This window comes from Rhinolophus hipposideros, assembly GCF_964194185.1.
Source record: "Rhinolophus hipposideros genome assembly, chromosome: 8".
Taxonomy (NCBI): domain Eukaryota; kingdom Metazoa; phylum Chordata; class Mammalia; order Chiroptera; family Rhinolophidae; genus Rhinolophus; species Rhinolophus hipposideros.
This window is the reverse complement of record NC_138054.1, coordinates 80,190,048-80,204,013: the sequence shown is the minus strand read 5'-3', so window position 1 is coordinate 80,204,013 and position 13,966 is coordinate 80,190,048. Positions and strand designations below refer to the sequence as shown.

The following is a 13,966-nucleotide window of genomic DNA, read 5'->3' as shown; positions in this document are numbered from 1 at the left end:
TCCCTCTCACTAGACCCGCAGCTCCGTGAGGATAGGGGCCACGTCTTCCTCATTCACCACTGTCCCCCCCACCCCCACCCACAGCCCCAGCACATAGTCAGGACTCGGTAGTGTGTTCACAATGAATGTCAGGGACTTTGAAACATTCCTTTGGACTTTGGCTACAAATTTCGATTGTGTTAGGTAAGCTCGGGATCCATAGAGAAGCAAAAAGAGAAGCATATTTATTTCCATTTGCCACAGACAAGGCCACTTCCCCACCCTGGCTCTCAGTGTCCCCAGCTGTAAAAGGAGGTGTAAAGTGAGAAATTGAACGAACTCTTTTCTCTAAAGTCCATCTAGCTCTAAAAGACTCTGAGTTGGCACAAGAAGGGGGAGAAAATCGTATTGAATTGTATTGCCTGTTGGGTTGAGAAAAACAACCTCTGCCAGGAAATCTCTCTTACTCTGTCACTTTCTCCACTGGCCTGGAAAAAAACTGCCCTGCACAGGTCCGAGCCTGCGGAACCCACACTGAAAAAGTCACAGGCCCCCTCCTGCCCTGGGCCCAGGCGCAGGGGCCCCCAAAAGGTGTGTGGCAGCTGCTTCCCCGGGGGGTCTAGGGGTTTGTTGCCTTAACCGAGCTCACAGGCAGGTAAAAAATTCCAGACATGTTCTCCGCTGACAGCTAATTGTGTCCTTTATTAATGACCATGGCTTTCTTGGGGCAGGTGGGAGGAGGGAGGAGGCCAGTCTCAGCCCGGGGGGGGGGCTCTCTCAGGTGGAACTGAGGACCACATTTCTGGATCCCATAGAAGGGGAAGTGCTACATGAAATGACCCCAAAAATGCAACCCCAGCTGGAGAGGAGAGGGGGCTTTCCCAGGCCCCCCAACCCCAGCAGGGGCAGCTGGCGCCAACAAAATGAGGCAAGGATTTGTGAATCTGGTGGCCCAGATTCTGGGTCCCAAGTTGGCCTCTCAGAACACAGCCACCAAACCAGGCAGAGGAATGGCCTATAGGGGGACCCATAGAGGGTATATGGCCCGTGGGCAGCTTGGGAGATGCTTCCCAGCTCCATCCGGCCGTCGCCCCCCTCGTGGCACCAGGACTGGGCCCTCCAGGCCCTTCCTCAGTGACCCACTACACCACCTGTCAATACAGCAGCCAGATGTGCCGGGGGGACTCTGCCAGATGTGTCAAGCTTTCCCAACACATCCGGCTTCCCCTCGGGCACATTGTGATTATTATTTAACACTTGCTTTTCCAGCATCTGTGAGGCCCAAGGATTACAGGCTGGGAGGCTCCGGCGTGTCGATCCAGCTTAAGGTCTTAGGGCCTAGAGCCCACTGCTCGCCAAAGGGCCTGTTTTCTCCAGGACCCAGTGAGGGCCTTTATAAGCCCCGTTTCAGCGATAGCATCAAGCTGGACGGAGGGCTTTTATGGAGCTCTCTCTGATACCCATTTTCCCACTAGGATCCCACATTAGCCTGGGAAGGAAGATAGGGTGTGCGGCATTAACCTCAATTATAGATGAAAGATGTGAGGCTCAGAGAGGGACATCGTGAAGAAGCAGCTGAGCTAGGACTTGAACCAGGCAGAGGAAATAGCCATGCAAAGGCCGGAAGGCTAGAGGAGACCTGAGGCCAGATGTGCTCCAGGACAGCCAGGAGGCCCGTGGCTAGAGTGGAGTGGACAGGAAGGAGGGTAGTAGGAGTTAAGTTCAGAGAGGTAAAGGGGACACACTTACATCAAAAAGAATAAAATCCTTAAGGATGGATGTAACCAGAGCAGTAAAGGGGACTTTATCGGCTCTTAATTTGTACTCCCAGTGAGGTGGGAGCCATCGAAGGGCTTTGAGCAGAGGAGCAACACACAGTCGATTCCTGTTCTGCAGGAGCCTTCTGGCCCATGTGTTGAGAGGAGACTGCAGCCACAGGAAAGTGGGGAGGTGGGAGGGCTAGAGCAAAAGCCAGGAAACCAGGGAGAGGCTTCTGCGGTAATCTGACAGCTACTACTCCTCTGTCCCTCTTTTTCCCCTTCCAAATCTGGCCCTCGGGACTCCTGAGCTGCAGCCCCGGCTCCCTCACCAACAGCTTTCTGTCCCTCCTGGTAGGTTGCCATTCCGAGGAATTCTGAGACCTTAGGCAAGTCACTGTCCATGTCTGGGGCATGTATTCTGTAGTCATAATGAGGAGCTTGAACCAGAAGATCACGAGTGTTCTCCTGACTTCCAATGACCCAGACCCCACTTGCTTCTCCAGCTTCATCTCCCGCCTTTCTCAGCCTCGAACTTCATGCTTCAGCGACCCTGAACTATTTGTAGCTTCCCACACACACACCATGCCGTTTCACACCTCCATGCCTTTGCACGGGCTGTCCCCTCTGCCCGAAATGCCCTCTTCTACCAGCCACCCTGCACGTGGAGAGCCTGTGTTCTTCTGCAGGTCTCAAGCCTGTGTATTTCCTAGTCCCAAGGTCAAGGTGAGGGTGCAGTAAAATTGTAAAGCATCTCCTCCAGAGGCGTCCCCTGACCCACCCCCTTCCTCTCTGCTCCTGGGCACTTTGACAGGCCCTACTGATCGTTAAGAGACAGTGGAATGAAGTGGACATGGACTCACAGCTGGCTTCAAATCCGAGCCACATCTCTGGAGTCGCCTGATGTTTTTAAGCCTGTGTTTCCTCATCTGTAAAATAGAAATAATTGTATTTCCTTCACCCAGGGTCAAGGTGAGGATACAGTAAGATTGTAAAGCACCTAACCTGGTGCCTGGCTTATGGTAACTGTCTGGGATCTGTGAAGTCAAATTCTGGCTGCAGACAAAGGACGACTGAACATGGGGGGTCTCCCCAGACAATGTGGCCCCAGATCTCTGGCCAGGACCCCAGGACAGCCTTCCAGCCGCCCCATTGGCCCAGGGGGATTCTTGTCCACCCCTCCTGTCACCAGCCCCTCCCTCTGCTCACCTCCTCCATCAAGGCCTGGTCAAAGCTGCCTGCCGGCAGCCACACAGCACTTGGAAATGTCCTTAATTGCTTCACCAGAGTGGGGAGTCACCCTGCAGGCAGATAATTAAAAAGTTCAGAGCTTGATTAATTGGGAGGAAATTGGAGGAATGGGGCTGCCTGCTGGGCGGGCGGGAGCTCTCAGCCCCTATGTGGGGATGGCTTGAAGGGAGGCAGGTCAGAGCCCAGACTGGGGGCCTAACGTGGGATCCAGGTGCTGGAAGGGTAGGGTGTGAAACACCCTCACCCACCTTTGCAGGTTGTGGGGTTCAGGGTCTGGCTCCCCCAGGAGACACTGAGCTCCATCCCGCCACTAACACACACAGACACACACGTACAACTGGGGAGGGGACGTCAAGAAACACAGTGGTCATGAAAGTTCTGGTTACTCTAGCCTTAGGGCCCTGGGACCTACAGGCCTTCTCTGTGCCAGGCTCGATGCCAGGGAGTGAGCAGGGCCGGCATGGTGGCTGCCCTCATGGAGCTCACAGTTGGGTGGGTGGGAAGGTGGGAGGTGGAGAGGGATGTTAACCAAATGCCAAGGACTAAGGTAAGATGCCTTGAGAGCCCGTTTCTGGGGAGCTCTGGAGACTCTGACGTGGTCTGGGGGACTCCAGAGGCCTAGAACAAAACCTCCAGGCCACACACAAGCTGAGGGACCTTTTGCACAAGATCCCACCTTTCTGAGCCTCAGTCAGTCAGTTACAAACACTTCCTGAGGCCCCCTGTCTATTACCTCTTGGCCAGACTCCACGGCTGAGAGGTGCCGGACATGGTGGGTACCTGCTGTCACCAGGCTCACAGCCTGCTGCGGAAGGCAGACAGTTACAACTGGATAATGCAGTGGCAGATGTGAAGTGCCGACATTTCAGAAGCCCAGGAGAGAGGCCCCCACCCCATCCCGAGGGAGCAGGACCTAGGGGAAGGACCACATGGTAATCTGGGCGGGAGCTAAGATTTGAATGTCCTGGGCTGGAGCTGAAACAGCACATCAGGCAGAGGGAACTGCCTGAGCAAAGGCCCAGAGGTGGGACCGAGCACAGCTTGTTAGGTAGATGGCAGCTGCCTACCGTGACAGGAGCTCAGGGTGTGCTAGGAGGTGTAGGAGCGGAGGCTGGTGAGGTGGACCGTGGAGGCTGAAGCAGGTTAGACTCACCACAGGCACAGGGGAGCCACTGAAGAGTCTTGCGCAGAGGAGGGACTCAGCAGATGGCCGTGTGGAGACTGTCCTGGGGAGGTCCTGGGTTCCCCCTTTAGGCAAAGAGGAGATGTGTTAACATAGTTCCTGTCACTGTCTTCTGACTTCCGTAGTCCTGCCAGCTGCTGGCGGGGATGCAGAGCCTGGGTCCCGGCACAGGCAGGCAGAAGGAAGCAGGAATGTGGGGGTGGGGGTGGGGTGGGAGCAGGATGACTGACATCCCCTGCGTGGCCCCAGTAGTAGCTACTATCTCAGAGGAATGACTCTGGGTGCTCTGGACTTAACCTGGCTGGGCAGCGCCCCTCTTCTCAGGGGGAGAAGGGAGAGGGGAAGGATGGAAGGGCAGGGATGGGCACCATCACCAAGCTAGAACACTGAGGGCCTCGGAGGCAGGTGGACTGTAGGGTCACAAGCTCTGCCCCTAAGCCTCTGAGTGACTTTGGACAAGGCATTTCCTTTCTGTGAGCCTCAGTTTCCTCATATCTAAAATGGGCTAACACCTCCTGCACTGGGCGACCATAAGAACTGAATGAGAATATAGGCTAGGGAAGCTCCTGGCCCAGCACTGAGGAGGTGCATGGTAGCTACAGGGATTGGAAGCTCCTCCTTTTATTGGAAGCTCCTCCTCCTGCCTGCTTCCAGAGTGGCTTTGCCCATGGCACAAAGAACCGGGCACCCTGCCCAGCACAGCCCAGGGGGACTGACTCCACTGGCTCAACCTCAACAGCAAAAGCAAGAAGTGTTACAAAATGCAAAAGCCACTTGCATGAGGGAGACCCCCAAACCCCACCCACTTAGCCACAAGAACAACACAAGCTCAGACCTGACATACACACAGCCCAAGCCCCAGAAAATACACAAATAAGTTTTTTTCACAGTTCAAGGAGAATGTAGGGCCCAGGGTTGTGTGCCTGAGCCTGTCCAAAGCCAGAGTCCTATAGCTGGAAGAAGCTGTAGAAATGGTTTCTAGTCAAGCCCAGAGAGGGCTCACAGAGCAAGGAGAGCAAGGGGAGGCAGGGGCAGCCACGCCCGGGCCTCCCCACTCTGGGCCCAGGACTCCACTCTGCCCAGTCCAATTCCTCTTCCTGACCCAAATCCAGAGCTTCTTGGAGGTCCCAAACAAGAAAGTGAGCTTTCTGCCCTTCCATCCTGGCCCTGCTGAGCCCAGAACCCACTCTGTCCTCTCTGCCCACAGCAGCCAGCACTCAGTCCCGTTTAAAGGAAGGTGTTCCAGCCCCTTCTTGCAGGCAGAGCCTGGGCCTTGAGTCTCATGTACCCGTGCCTGGCACATAGCAGCGGCTTGGTATACATAATAGACACATAACAAATGTCTGTTGAATAAATTCATCATTCACCATCGGCCCAGCTGGACCGCAGTCCTGCATCTTCCCCTCCGTGTCCCCAGGGCTTAGCACAGAGCAAGTGGTGGGCCCAGAAGGAATGAAGATAACAACAGCCAACACGTGTATAAGCACTAAATGTGACCCAGGCAGGCACTCTTCCGAGTGCTTTACCTATATTACCGCATGTAATCCGCCCACCAAATGACAGGTCAGTGTTATTCTCTCTGTTATACAGACAAGGAAACTGAGGCACAGAGTTCGGTGACTTGCCCATGGCCACCCTGGGATTCAGCCCTGGCAGCTGGCTTCACAATCCATGCCCAGGCCCAGTGTCGTCAGACCTCCTGCTCGGGTTCTCAAGAGGCGGAATTAAACTGGGGTGAGCCTGCCTCTGCTCAGACCCGCCGGCAGAGAGCCCTCTGCTCTGTGGATCCCCAGAAGACAGAGAAGCTCCTTCCCCCGAGGCCTGGCACATGGGGCCGGCTCAAGCATTTGACTCCACTGTGGCATCTGCCGTTTAGAGAAGTAAACCGGAGTTTCTGGGAGGAGAGGGGGGAGCAGAGCAGCAGGCCGACCAAGGAGGCTTCAAGTATCACCCGGTGCCAATTAGCAGCCCCGCCATGCCAGGCCCAGATGGAGCCCTGCCTCGGCCTGACTCGGGGCTCACTCGGTCAATTATCACCTATCCCTGGAGCCCAGGGGGCAGGCGGGGAGAAAATCTGTTTCCCTGTAATCCTCCTCACCATCCCCGGCCGGCTGCCATCGCCGCCTTGGATTGCCTGGCCAAGCACTCTGGACGTCTGCAGAAGGTGGGTACTGGCCGGCATCTTTGGCCCCAATTCCTGTGTTTAGGGCCCAGGCTTTGCCTTTCCCTTGCTGAGTGACCCCATCAAGCCCCATCCACCTCAGGAGGCCTGACAAGATGGTCTCCAGTCCTGCCATTCAGCCACTCGGTAATTTCTTTGTCCAGTAGTACCTGGTCATAAGGTCTTTGCAACCATAGAGATTTGGAGTCAAACTTCCACTTAGAAGCAAGATCAGCTCTTCCATTCAGAAGCTATGTGACCTTGGCACGGTCACTCACCCCCTCTGAGCCTCAGTTTCCTCATCTGTAAAATGGGGGCAATAGTGGTACCTACATCATTGGGTGGTCATGTGGATACAGTGCACAAATCCATGTAAATCATACGTACTGGGCCCGGCACCTGGAAAGCACATGTCAGATTCACCAACCCCAGGGGACAGGATGATGGGGGAGAAGAGCTTTTGGGCAAAGGGACCAGTGTGTGTGCAGCCGGGCTATCTATGAATTGCAGACAAATGAGAGTAGTGACAGATGGGGCTGGAGAAGTATACGAGGGTTGCGTGAGACTAAACGTGTTTCCGGGATGCAGGGCTTCCCGTTTGAAAACCAGGATGAGCTGCTCATCCCAGTGCACAGGCCCCTGGGTAGACCCATGGGGAGAGCAAATGAGGTGAGGAGAGGGATCCGAGCGTCCATGCGGCCTGATGATAATGGTGGTACCGAATCTCGCATGTACTTGGTTAAGTATTTTCTCATCTGATTTTCTCATCTGATTTTCACAGCATCCTGTAAGGGGCATATTTGTTCATTCAATAAATATACATCGAGCATCTGCTATGTTCCCACCACTCTGCCAGGAGCTAGAGAACCAATGAGGCTCGATAAACCTGGTCCCTCTTCCCCTCTCCAGGTCCTTCCAGTGCAGGGAAAAGACTGCAAGGTTATAAACTTTTCTAATATACAATTGATCTAACAGGGGGGTTGGGGCACCAGCACCCTCCTGCCCCCCTCACCCCTGTACAGTCGAAAATCTGCATATAATGTTTGACTCTATAGTCAGCCCTTGGCATCGTGGATTCAACCAACCTTGGATGGAAAACAGTATTTTCAATCCACGGTTGGGAATTCGAAAATATTATTTTCTATCCAAGGTTGGTTGAATCCACAGATAGGAAACCCATGGATAAAAAGGGCTGACTGTATTTAATGGGGGGGGGGAAATCTGCGTGTAAGAGGACTGTGCAGTTGAAACCTGTGTTGTTCAAGGGCCAACTTAATTACAAATTGTGATGAGGGTTAATGAAGGGAACAAACAGAGACTGAGACATTGTAGGGAGAGCATTACGTTAGGGTGGTCAGGGAGGGCCTCTCTAGAAGATGGCATTTAAGCTGGGGCCAGAAGAATGAAAGGGCTCAACCATGAGAAAAGTAGGGACAGGAGTGCAAGCAGAGGGGACAGCACGGCCCAAGGCCCTGGGTGAGAACACTCTTGATGACCAGTGGTCTGGAGCAGAGTGAGCAAGGGGAGTTGTCAGGAAGTGACAGGAAGAGAGAAGAGACCCCTTCCAGGTCTTGTGGGCTGGGACTAGGTGTGGGGGTTAATTCTAGTGCTGAGTGGGGAGCCACTGCTGAGTTTAAGCGGGATGTGGTGGGTCTGACTCATTCTCATCAGATCACGAAGGATTGGCAGGCAGGGAGACCCAATCAGGCTCTCACTGTGTCTGTGCCATGCAGGTATCTTGAGTCCCTTTTCGGAGGAGGAGACAGTCACAGAGAGGGCAGGAGATCTGTCTGAGCCCACACCTGTCAGAGGTACATCTGCCGAAGTCTATGTCTCCAGGTCTCATTGTTTTCTTCCCCCTCTGTACATGAGACTCAGGTGTTAGCAGGATGGGCACCTTCCCAGCTGAGAAGGTAGGAGCAGCGTGGCCTCTAGGGCACTGTGCACTGTGGATGGGGGCTGCCCCAGACCTCTGTGTGAGAGGAGGTGACTGATGGGGTTGAAGCTCTGGCGCACCCTACAGTTACATAGTACAGCTGAGGTCAGAAAAGAGCCATGTGTGCCTGCTGCTCTCTGGGCCTCAGTTTCCTCAGATGTCACGTGGTTGAGCTGGTTGCTCTTCCAGCTCTTCATTTCATCCTCCCATCACCTAGTAGATACCCAACATCGTGTTAGAAGCTTACAATCCAGCCAAGTATTTACAGGAAGTAATTAAAAGGCACTTCAACCCTGCATGGGGTCTTAGGGAAGACTTCCTGGAAGAGGCGATACCTGCACTGAGTCTTAAAGGCGTGTAGGCATTCACCTGATGATAAAGGGAGGGCATTCAGGTAAGAAGGGCAGGATGGACAAAGGCCAGAGGTGTAGAGGGGGCCCTGGGGGCGGGCGCTGTATGCACTTGACTGTGTGGACCACCAGGCTTGGGGCAGTGGACACTGAGAGATGGGCATGTGCCAGCCCTGGGGTCCCGGGGGCCCTGAAGAGTTTGGGGAGCTGTGTGGATTTTTAAAAAAATAGTTTTATTGTGATATAATTCATACAATTCATACATAATACACATACATAATACACATACAAGTATTATGTGATATAATACTACACCATTCACCTATTTGAATTGTACAATTCAGTGATTTTTAGTTTTATTCACAGAATTGAATAAAACCATCACCACAATCAGTTTTAGAACATTTTCATCCCCTCAAAAAGAAATCCCATTACCCATTAGCGTCACTTCCTATTCTCTGTTCTCTCCAGCTGCTGCCAAGCACTAATCTACATTCTGTCTCTATGGAAGCACCTATTCTGGACATTTTCATGTAAATGGAAGCATACACTACGTGGCCTTTTGTGACTGGCTTCTTTCACTAAGCACAGTGTTTCCAAGGTACATCCGTGTTGTAGCATGTATCAGGCCTTCATTCCTTTTTATGGCCAAATAATATTCCATTGTATGCCATTGTGGATTTTTAAGTGGCACACAAAGGTTTGCACTTTGGAAAGCTGGCTGTGGAGAGTGGGCAGGAGGACACCAGATGGCCGGGAGAGGCTAAGGAGGGGGTGGGAGGAGCTTTCTGGATGCCCACAGGGGTGGGAGGGCAGCAAAGAAAAGCCAGGACAGGGCACTGCTGAGGAGGTAAGACCTAGTGTTGATTGACTGAAGGGGTAAAGGGAGAGGGGAGGCATGACAGAGGAGGGTTTTGTGAAACACAGAGCCAATGGATACAGAAACCGCAGAACACCCAGTGGGAGGGCCGAGGGTTGGCTGGGCAGCACACCTAATGAGGGAAGGCTTCTGGATGTGGCAGCCTGGGGAGGCTGAGAGGGGCCAGGACATGGTGATGAGAGAGGGCAGTCGGGAAGGCGGTCCAGATGGAGGGGCTGGCACAGTGGGGAGGAGAGAGTGGGCAGCTACCCACCAGCCAGGCCCCGGGAATCGCCAGCAGATGGAAGAGGCATGCTAAGCTGGGCAGGCTCTCACCCAAAGGGGAACCAGGAGCATCCTAGTCTTGGAGCCAAAACCCTCTGGCTATCAGGCTGTCTATCTCTGGCTATCTATCAGGATGGTTCTACACCCTCACAGGAGCCTTGTGCCCCCATTTGACAGCAGAGGAAACTGAGAGGCTCAGAGAGGTCAGTCTCTCAACTAGAACCAGGGCTGCAGCCTGCCTATCTTGACTGGATAGTGCCAAGAGAGTGGGGCTGCCCTTCATCCAGCCAGCAGGGAAAGGTTGGTGCCTCAGAGGAAGCAGAGCCACGTTCAGGGAGCCCTGGACGGGTGCCCAGAGCAGGAGCTGCCAGTCCCTGCCCAGCACTCGTGGGCCATTGATGCAATGCAAGTCGCATAGAGGTGGTGTGGTGTGGTGGTTAGGGGAGTGGCCTCGAGTCAGACCACCTGGGACTGAGTCCCAGCTCTGCCACTGGAAGCCACATCCTTGGAAAGATACTTCATCTCTGTGCTTCCGTTCCCCCATCTGAAAATGGGGGCGGTAACATCACCTCCATCATAGGGCTGGGTGAGGCTTGGATAAGTAACTGCAGGTTAAGTACTTAGGACAGCGCCAGCACTTAAGTACTCAGTAAGAGTCTGCTGTTTCCTATTTATGCTCTAGAGCTATTTCCGCATCGGTACACTGGGAGCCCTTAATAACCCCAGAGGTACTGCCCTCCTCACTGTATTCTGGTTGCTTGTGTCAGTGTCCTGTCTTTCCCCTCACCTGGCAGCTCCTCAAGGACTGGGCTGGAGCTGGTTCTCCTCCAAGATCCCACAGGGTCCAGTCAGGGTGGCGTCAGTCAGGGTGGTTCATTGGGACGGTTGCCACCTTCCGAGAGCATGGCCAGGAGACCCCTTGAGGAACAATTTCGGCAGGGAGTAAAGCACTCTGAACTCAAGGAATGTAAGCACGAAGAGGGTGGGGTGGCTGGAGCTTTTTGAGGGATTGGACTTGCTCATCAAAGGTCACACAGGGCTCTAGCACGAGATGTGACCCAGGTGAGAGCTCCTGGCCTGTGGACAGGTTAGCCGCCTTTCATCCCAAGGAGGAACTTGCTTCTTGCAAAGCGCTTTCCTGTCTGCCTTCTCACTGAAGCCTTCCATGATCCCCCAGAAGGCACCACAGCAGAGCTGGGATTATGAACTCCAGTAAGTGGAAGAAGAAACTGGCCAGGAAAGGGGCAGGGCCTACTGCCCAGGCCTCCTGATTCCCCGCCCAGGGCCAGGAGGAAGGATAGGGTGGATTGGCACACAGGCCCACACAGGAGGGGCCACCTCTTACAGCACCTAAGCCCTGAGCTGCAGGACCTTGAACCCCAATCCTGAGCCTACCCCAGAGCAGGGAAGAAGGCCAAAGCCCCTGGGAGATCCCAGATGGCTGAATGCCCACTGAGTGCAAACACTGCCCCCCGCAGGCTGTCCTTGGTACTTCAGGCCCCCTTTATTTTAATAAATTGATCAAACACCTACTATTATAGTAGCTACTATTCATTGGGAACCTGTGCTGTGCAAGACCTCGCGTCATTGCCTTACACGCTTATGCCAAATGCTCACCATGGCCTGCAGAAATGGGTCTTAGAATCATAATTTTACAACTAAGGAAACTGAGTCTCAGAATGGTTAAGCCACTTGTCCAGGGCCGCACAGCTAGTAAAAGGCCAAGCTGGGACTCAAACCCAAGTCTGCCTGCTTCCAAAGCCAGCGTTCTTGCCTGCTTGACCATACCCCCTCTCTACATGCTCCATGCTGTGCTAGGACTTTGCTACTGTAACGTAATCATCTCAATCAGATGAATCCCAGGAATCAAGGCCCCGCCAGCCCTCAGTAAGCAAGACTGGGCCATAGGCACTGCGCCAGGCCTCTTCAGCGTCTTCAGACTCAGTCAGGATTGAGCCCGGAAGCTGTGGCACAGCCACCCTGGACTAGGTAAGGAAGGCTTGCCAGGGGCCCCTGCTGAACACATAGACAGCTTCAGAGACAAGAAACCAGGTAGCCTGGAACTTTCTTGGCATAGTTAGGATGGCCACGTTGGAGGCTGGAGACCCCCAAGAACTTCAGGAGATGGGGTTTCCAGCAATGACCCTGCGTGGCCCCTCCAGGAGACGGCATGGTCCTCCCTGAATCCTCCTCTGGTTCCCCAATGACTGTCCTTGTTTTCTCTCCCAGGGTGCCCATCTGGAACCTTCAAGGCCAACCAAGGGGACGAGGCCTGTACCCACTGTCCCATCAACAGCCGGACCACTTCAGAAGGGGCCACCAACTGCGTCTGTCGCAATGGCTACTACCGAGCAGACCTGGACCCCCTGGACATGCCGTGTACCAGTACGTCTGGGGTCTCCGGAGGGCAACACCTGAGTTCACAATCACCTGCAGAAAAGCCCAGAGCGAGGGTTGGGTGGCTACTCAGCTATAGCCAGCCTTTCCTGAGTGAGGAACAGCCAATTGCCTGGTGGGGAAGACTTGACACACTGGTTGGGAAAGGTGGTCCTGGGGTAGATGTGCTGCCGACCCACAGATGCCATGAAGCTGGCATCAGGCCCCTTAACCCCTTCTGCTAAGTCCCATGGTGGATAAAGTCAAGGTCTTGAGTCACAGAGAACGGGAGGCTTGGCAGCAGAAGAACCAGCACAGGTGGTGTCTGTGGCAGAAAAGGCTGTGTTCTAACCTGGCAGTGGCTGCCTGAACACAGGCCAAGGTTCTCTAAGAAAGAAGTGACTGTAAGGGCAACGTTACAAGTCCCGTGTCAGGAAAGGCACTCAGCTGCAAGTAACAGAGAGCTGCCCCCGGTGGCTTACACCATAAGGATTTATTCTCTCACACGATAGAAGCCGAAAGATAGGTAGTCCTGGGGTAGTGTGGTAAATGCATGAAGTTCTCTGAAGTCTGGCTCTTTCTTTCTGCTCTGCCGTCCGTAGTGTGTGGTTCCTACCCTTCAGGTCACTTCACAGTCCAACATTGCTGCCAAAGCTCCAGCCATCACACACATTCTAGGCAGCAGAAAGGACAGGGATAAAGGGACGTTCTACAGCTGTCTCCTTTTAAGAAAAAGTCCTAACCAACACTTTCTGCTGTAATCACAGGAAGCTGGGAAATACATAGTCTTTTAGCTGGACATATTGCCACCCTGAATGAAACTGCATTCTGTTATAAGGAAAAACGGGAAATAGATGTTGGGTGGGTATACTCCCCAACACAAAAAGACTGTCCTAGTAACAAATACCGAGGAGGCTGGAGTCCAGGGAGAAAGGTTTAAGCAAATGTGCAGCAGGATGAGAATTATATTCTAGAAACATCTCTCTGGTGGGTGCAGGGGGGAAAGGATTTAGAGGCAGTCTTTTGGGAGGCATAGGCAGGAGCCAGGGCAGGAATGTACACCCCCCCCCCAGCCCAGGCTGACTGACATCTCCCCTTCCCCTCCCCAGCCATCCCCTCTGCACCCCAGGCTGTGATCTCCAGTGTCAATGAGACCTCACTCATGCTAGAGTGGACCCCGCCCCGTGACTCGGGAGGCCGTGAGGATCTCGTCTACAACATCATCTGCAAGAGCTGTGGCTCAGGCCGGGGTGCCTGCACCCGCTGTGGGGACAATGTGCAGTACGCCCCCCGCCAGCTGGGCCTGACTGAGCCACGCATTTACATCAGTGACCTGCTGGCTCACACCCAGTACACCTTTGAGATCCAAGCCGTGAATGGCGTCACTGACCAGAGCCCCTTCTCACCTCAGTTTGCCTCTGTGAATATCACCACCAACCAAGCAGGTAAGTGCTTCAAATGCAGGCTCCGGGGGCAATGCTGCGCCCTGCTGTGCCAAATGGGTATCCTACCAGCCCTCTTTAAAGACTCCCTCCCATCTGTGGAGTGGTTTCCTCTTTCCAAAGGCGGTTTGTGTGATCCGGCCACCTGGGAGAGTGTTACCTCTCCCTGGCAGTGGTATTTATAATAATCGCTGTCACTTGCAGAACGTGTATTAATATTGAAGGTAAAAGTGAATCTTCTGTAACAAGAAGGCCCAGGGTTGGGCAGCTTAAAGAACACAGAAGTGCATTTCTCTCTCCTGTAGGAGGCAGCGGTGAGCAGCCCAGGGTGGCTCTGATGTGCTTGGAGATTCAGGGACCCAGGCTCCTTCTGTCTTGTCTCACCAC

General features: G+C 53.8%; 1 protein-coding gene across 3 annotated transcripts in view; it reads left to right on the top strand.

The window, feature by feature from the left end:
* Positions 1 to 13,966, top strand: part of EPHB2 (EPH receptor B2) — a 187,901-nt gene that overhangs the window by 126,486 nt on the left and 47,449 nt on the right. For all 3 annotated transcript variants that reach the window (XM_081055028.1, XM_081055026.1, XM_081055027.1), the window contains exons 4-5: positions 11,991 to 12,146; positions 13,247 to 13,582. In XM_081055028.1, coding sequence (XP_080911154.1) covers positions 11,991 to 12,146; positions 13,247 to 13,582 — 492 coding nt within the window. The remainder of the gene's footprint in view (positions 1 to 11,990; positions 12,147 to 13,246; positions 13,583 to 13,966) is intronic.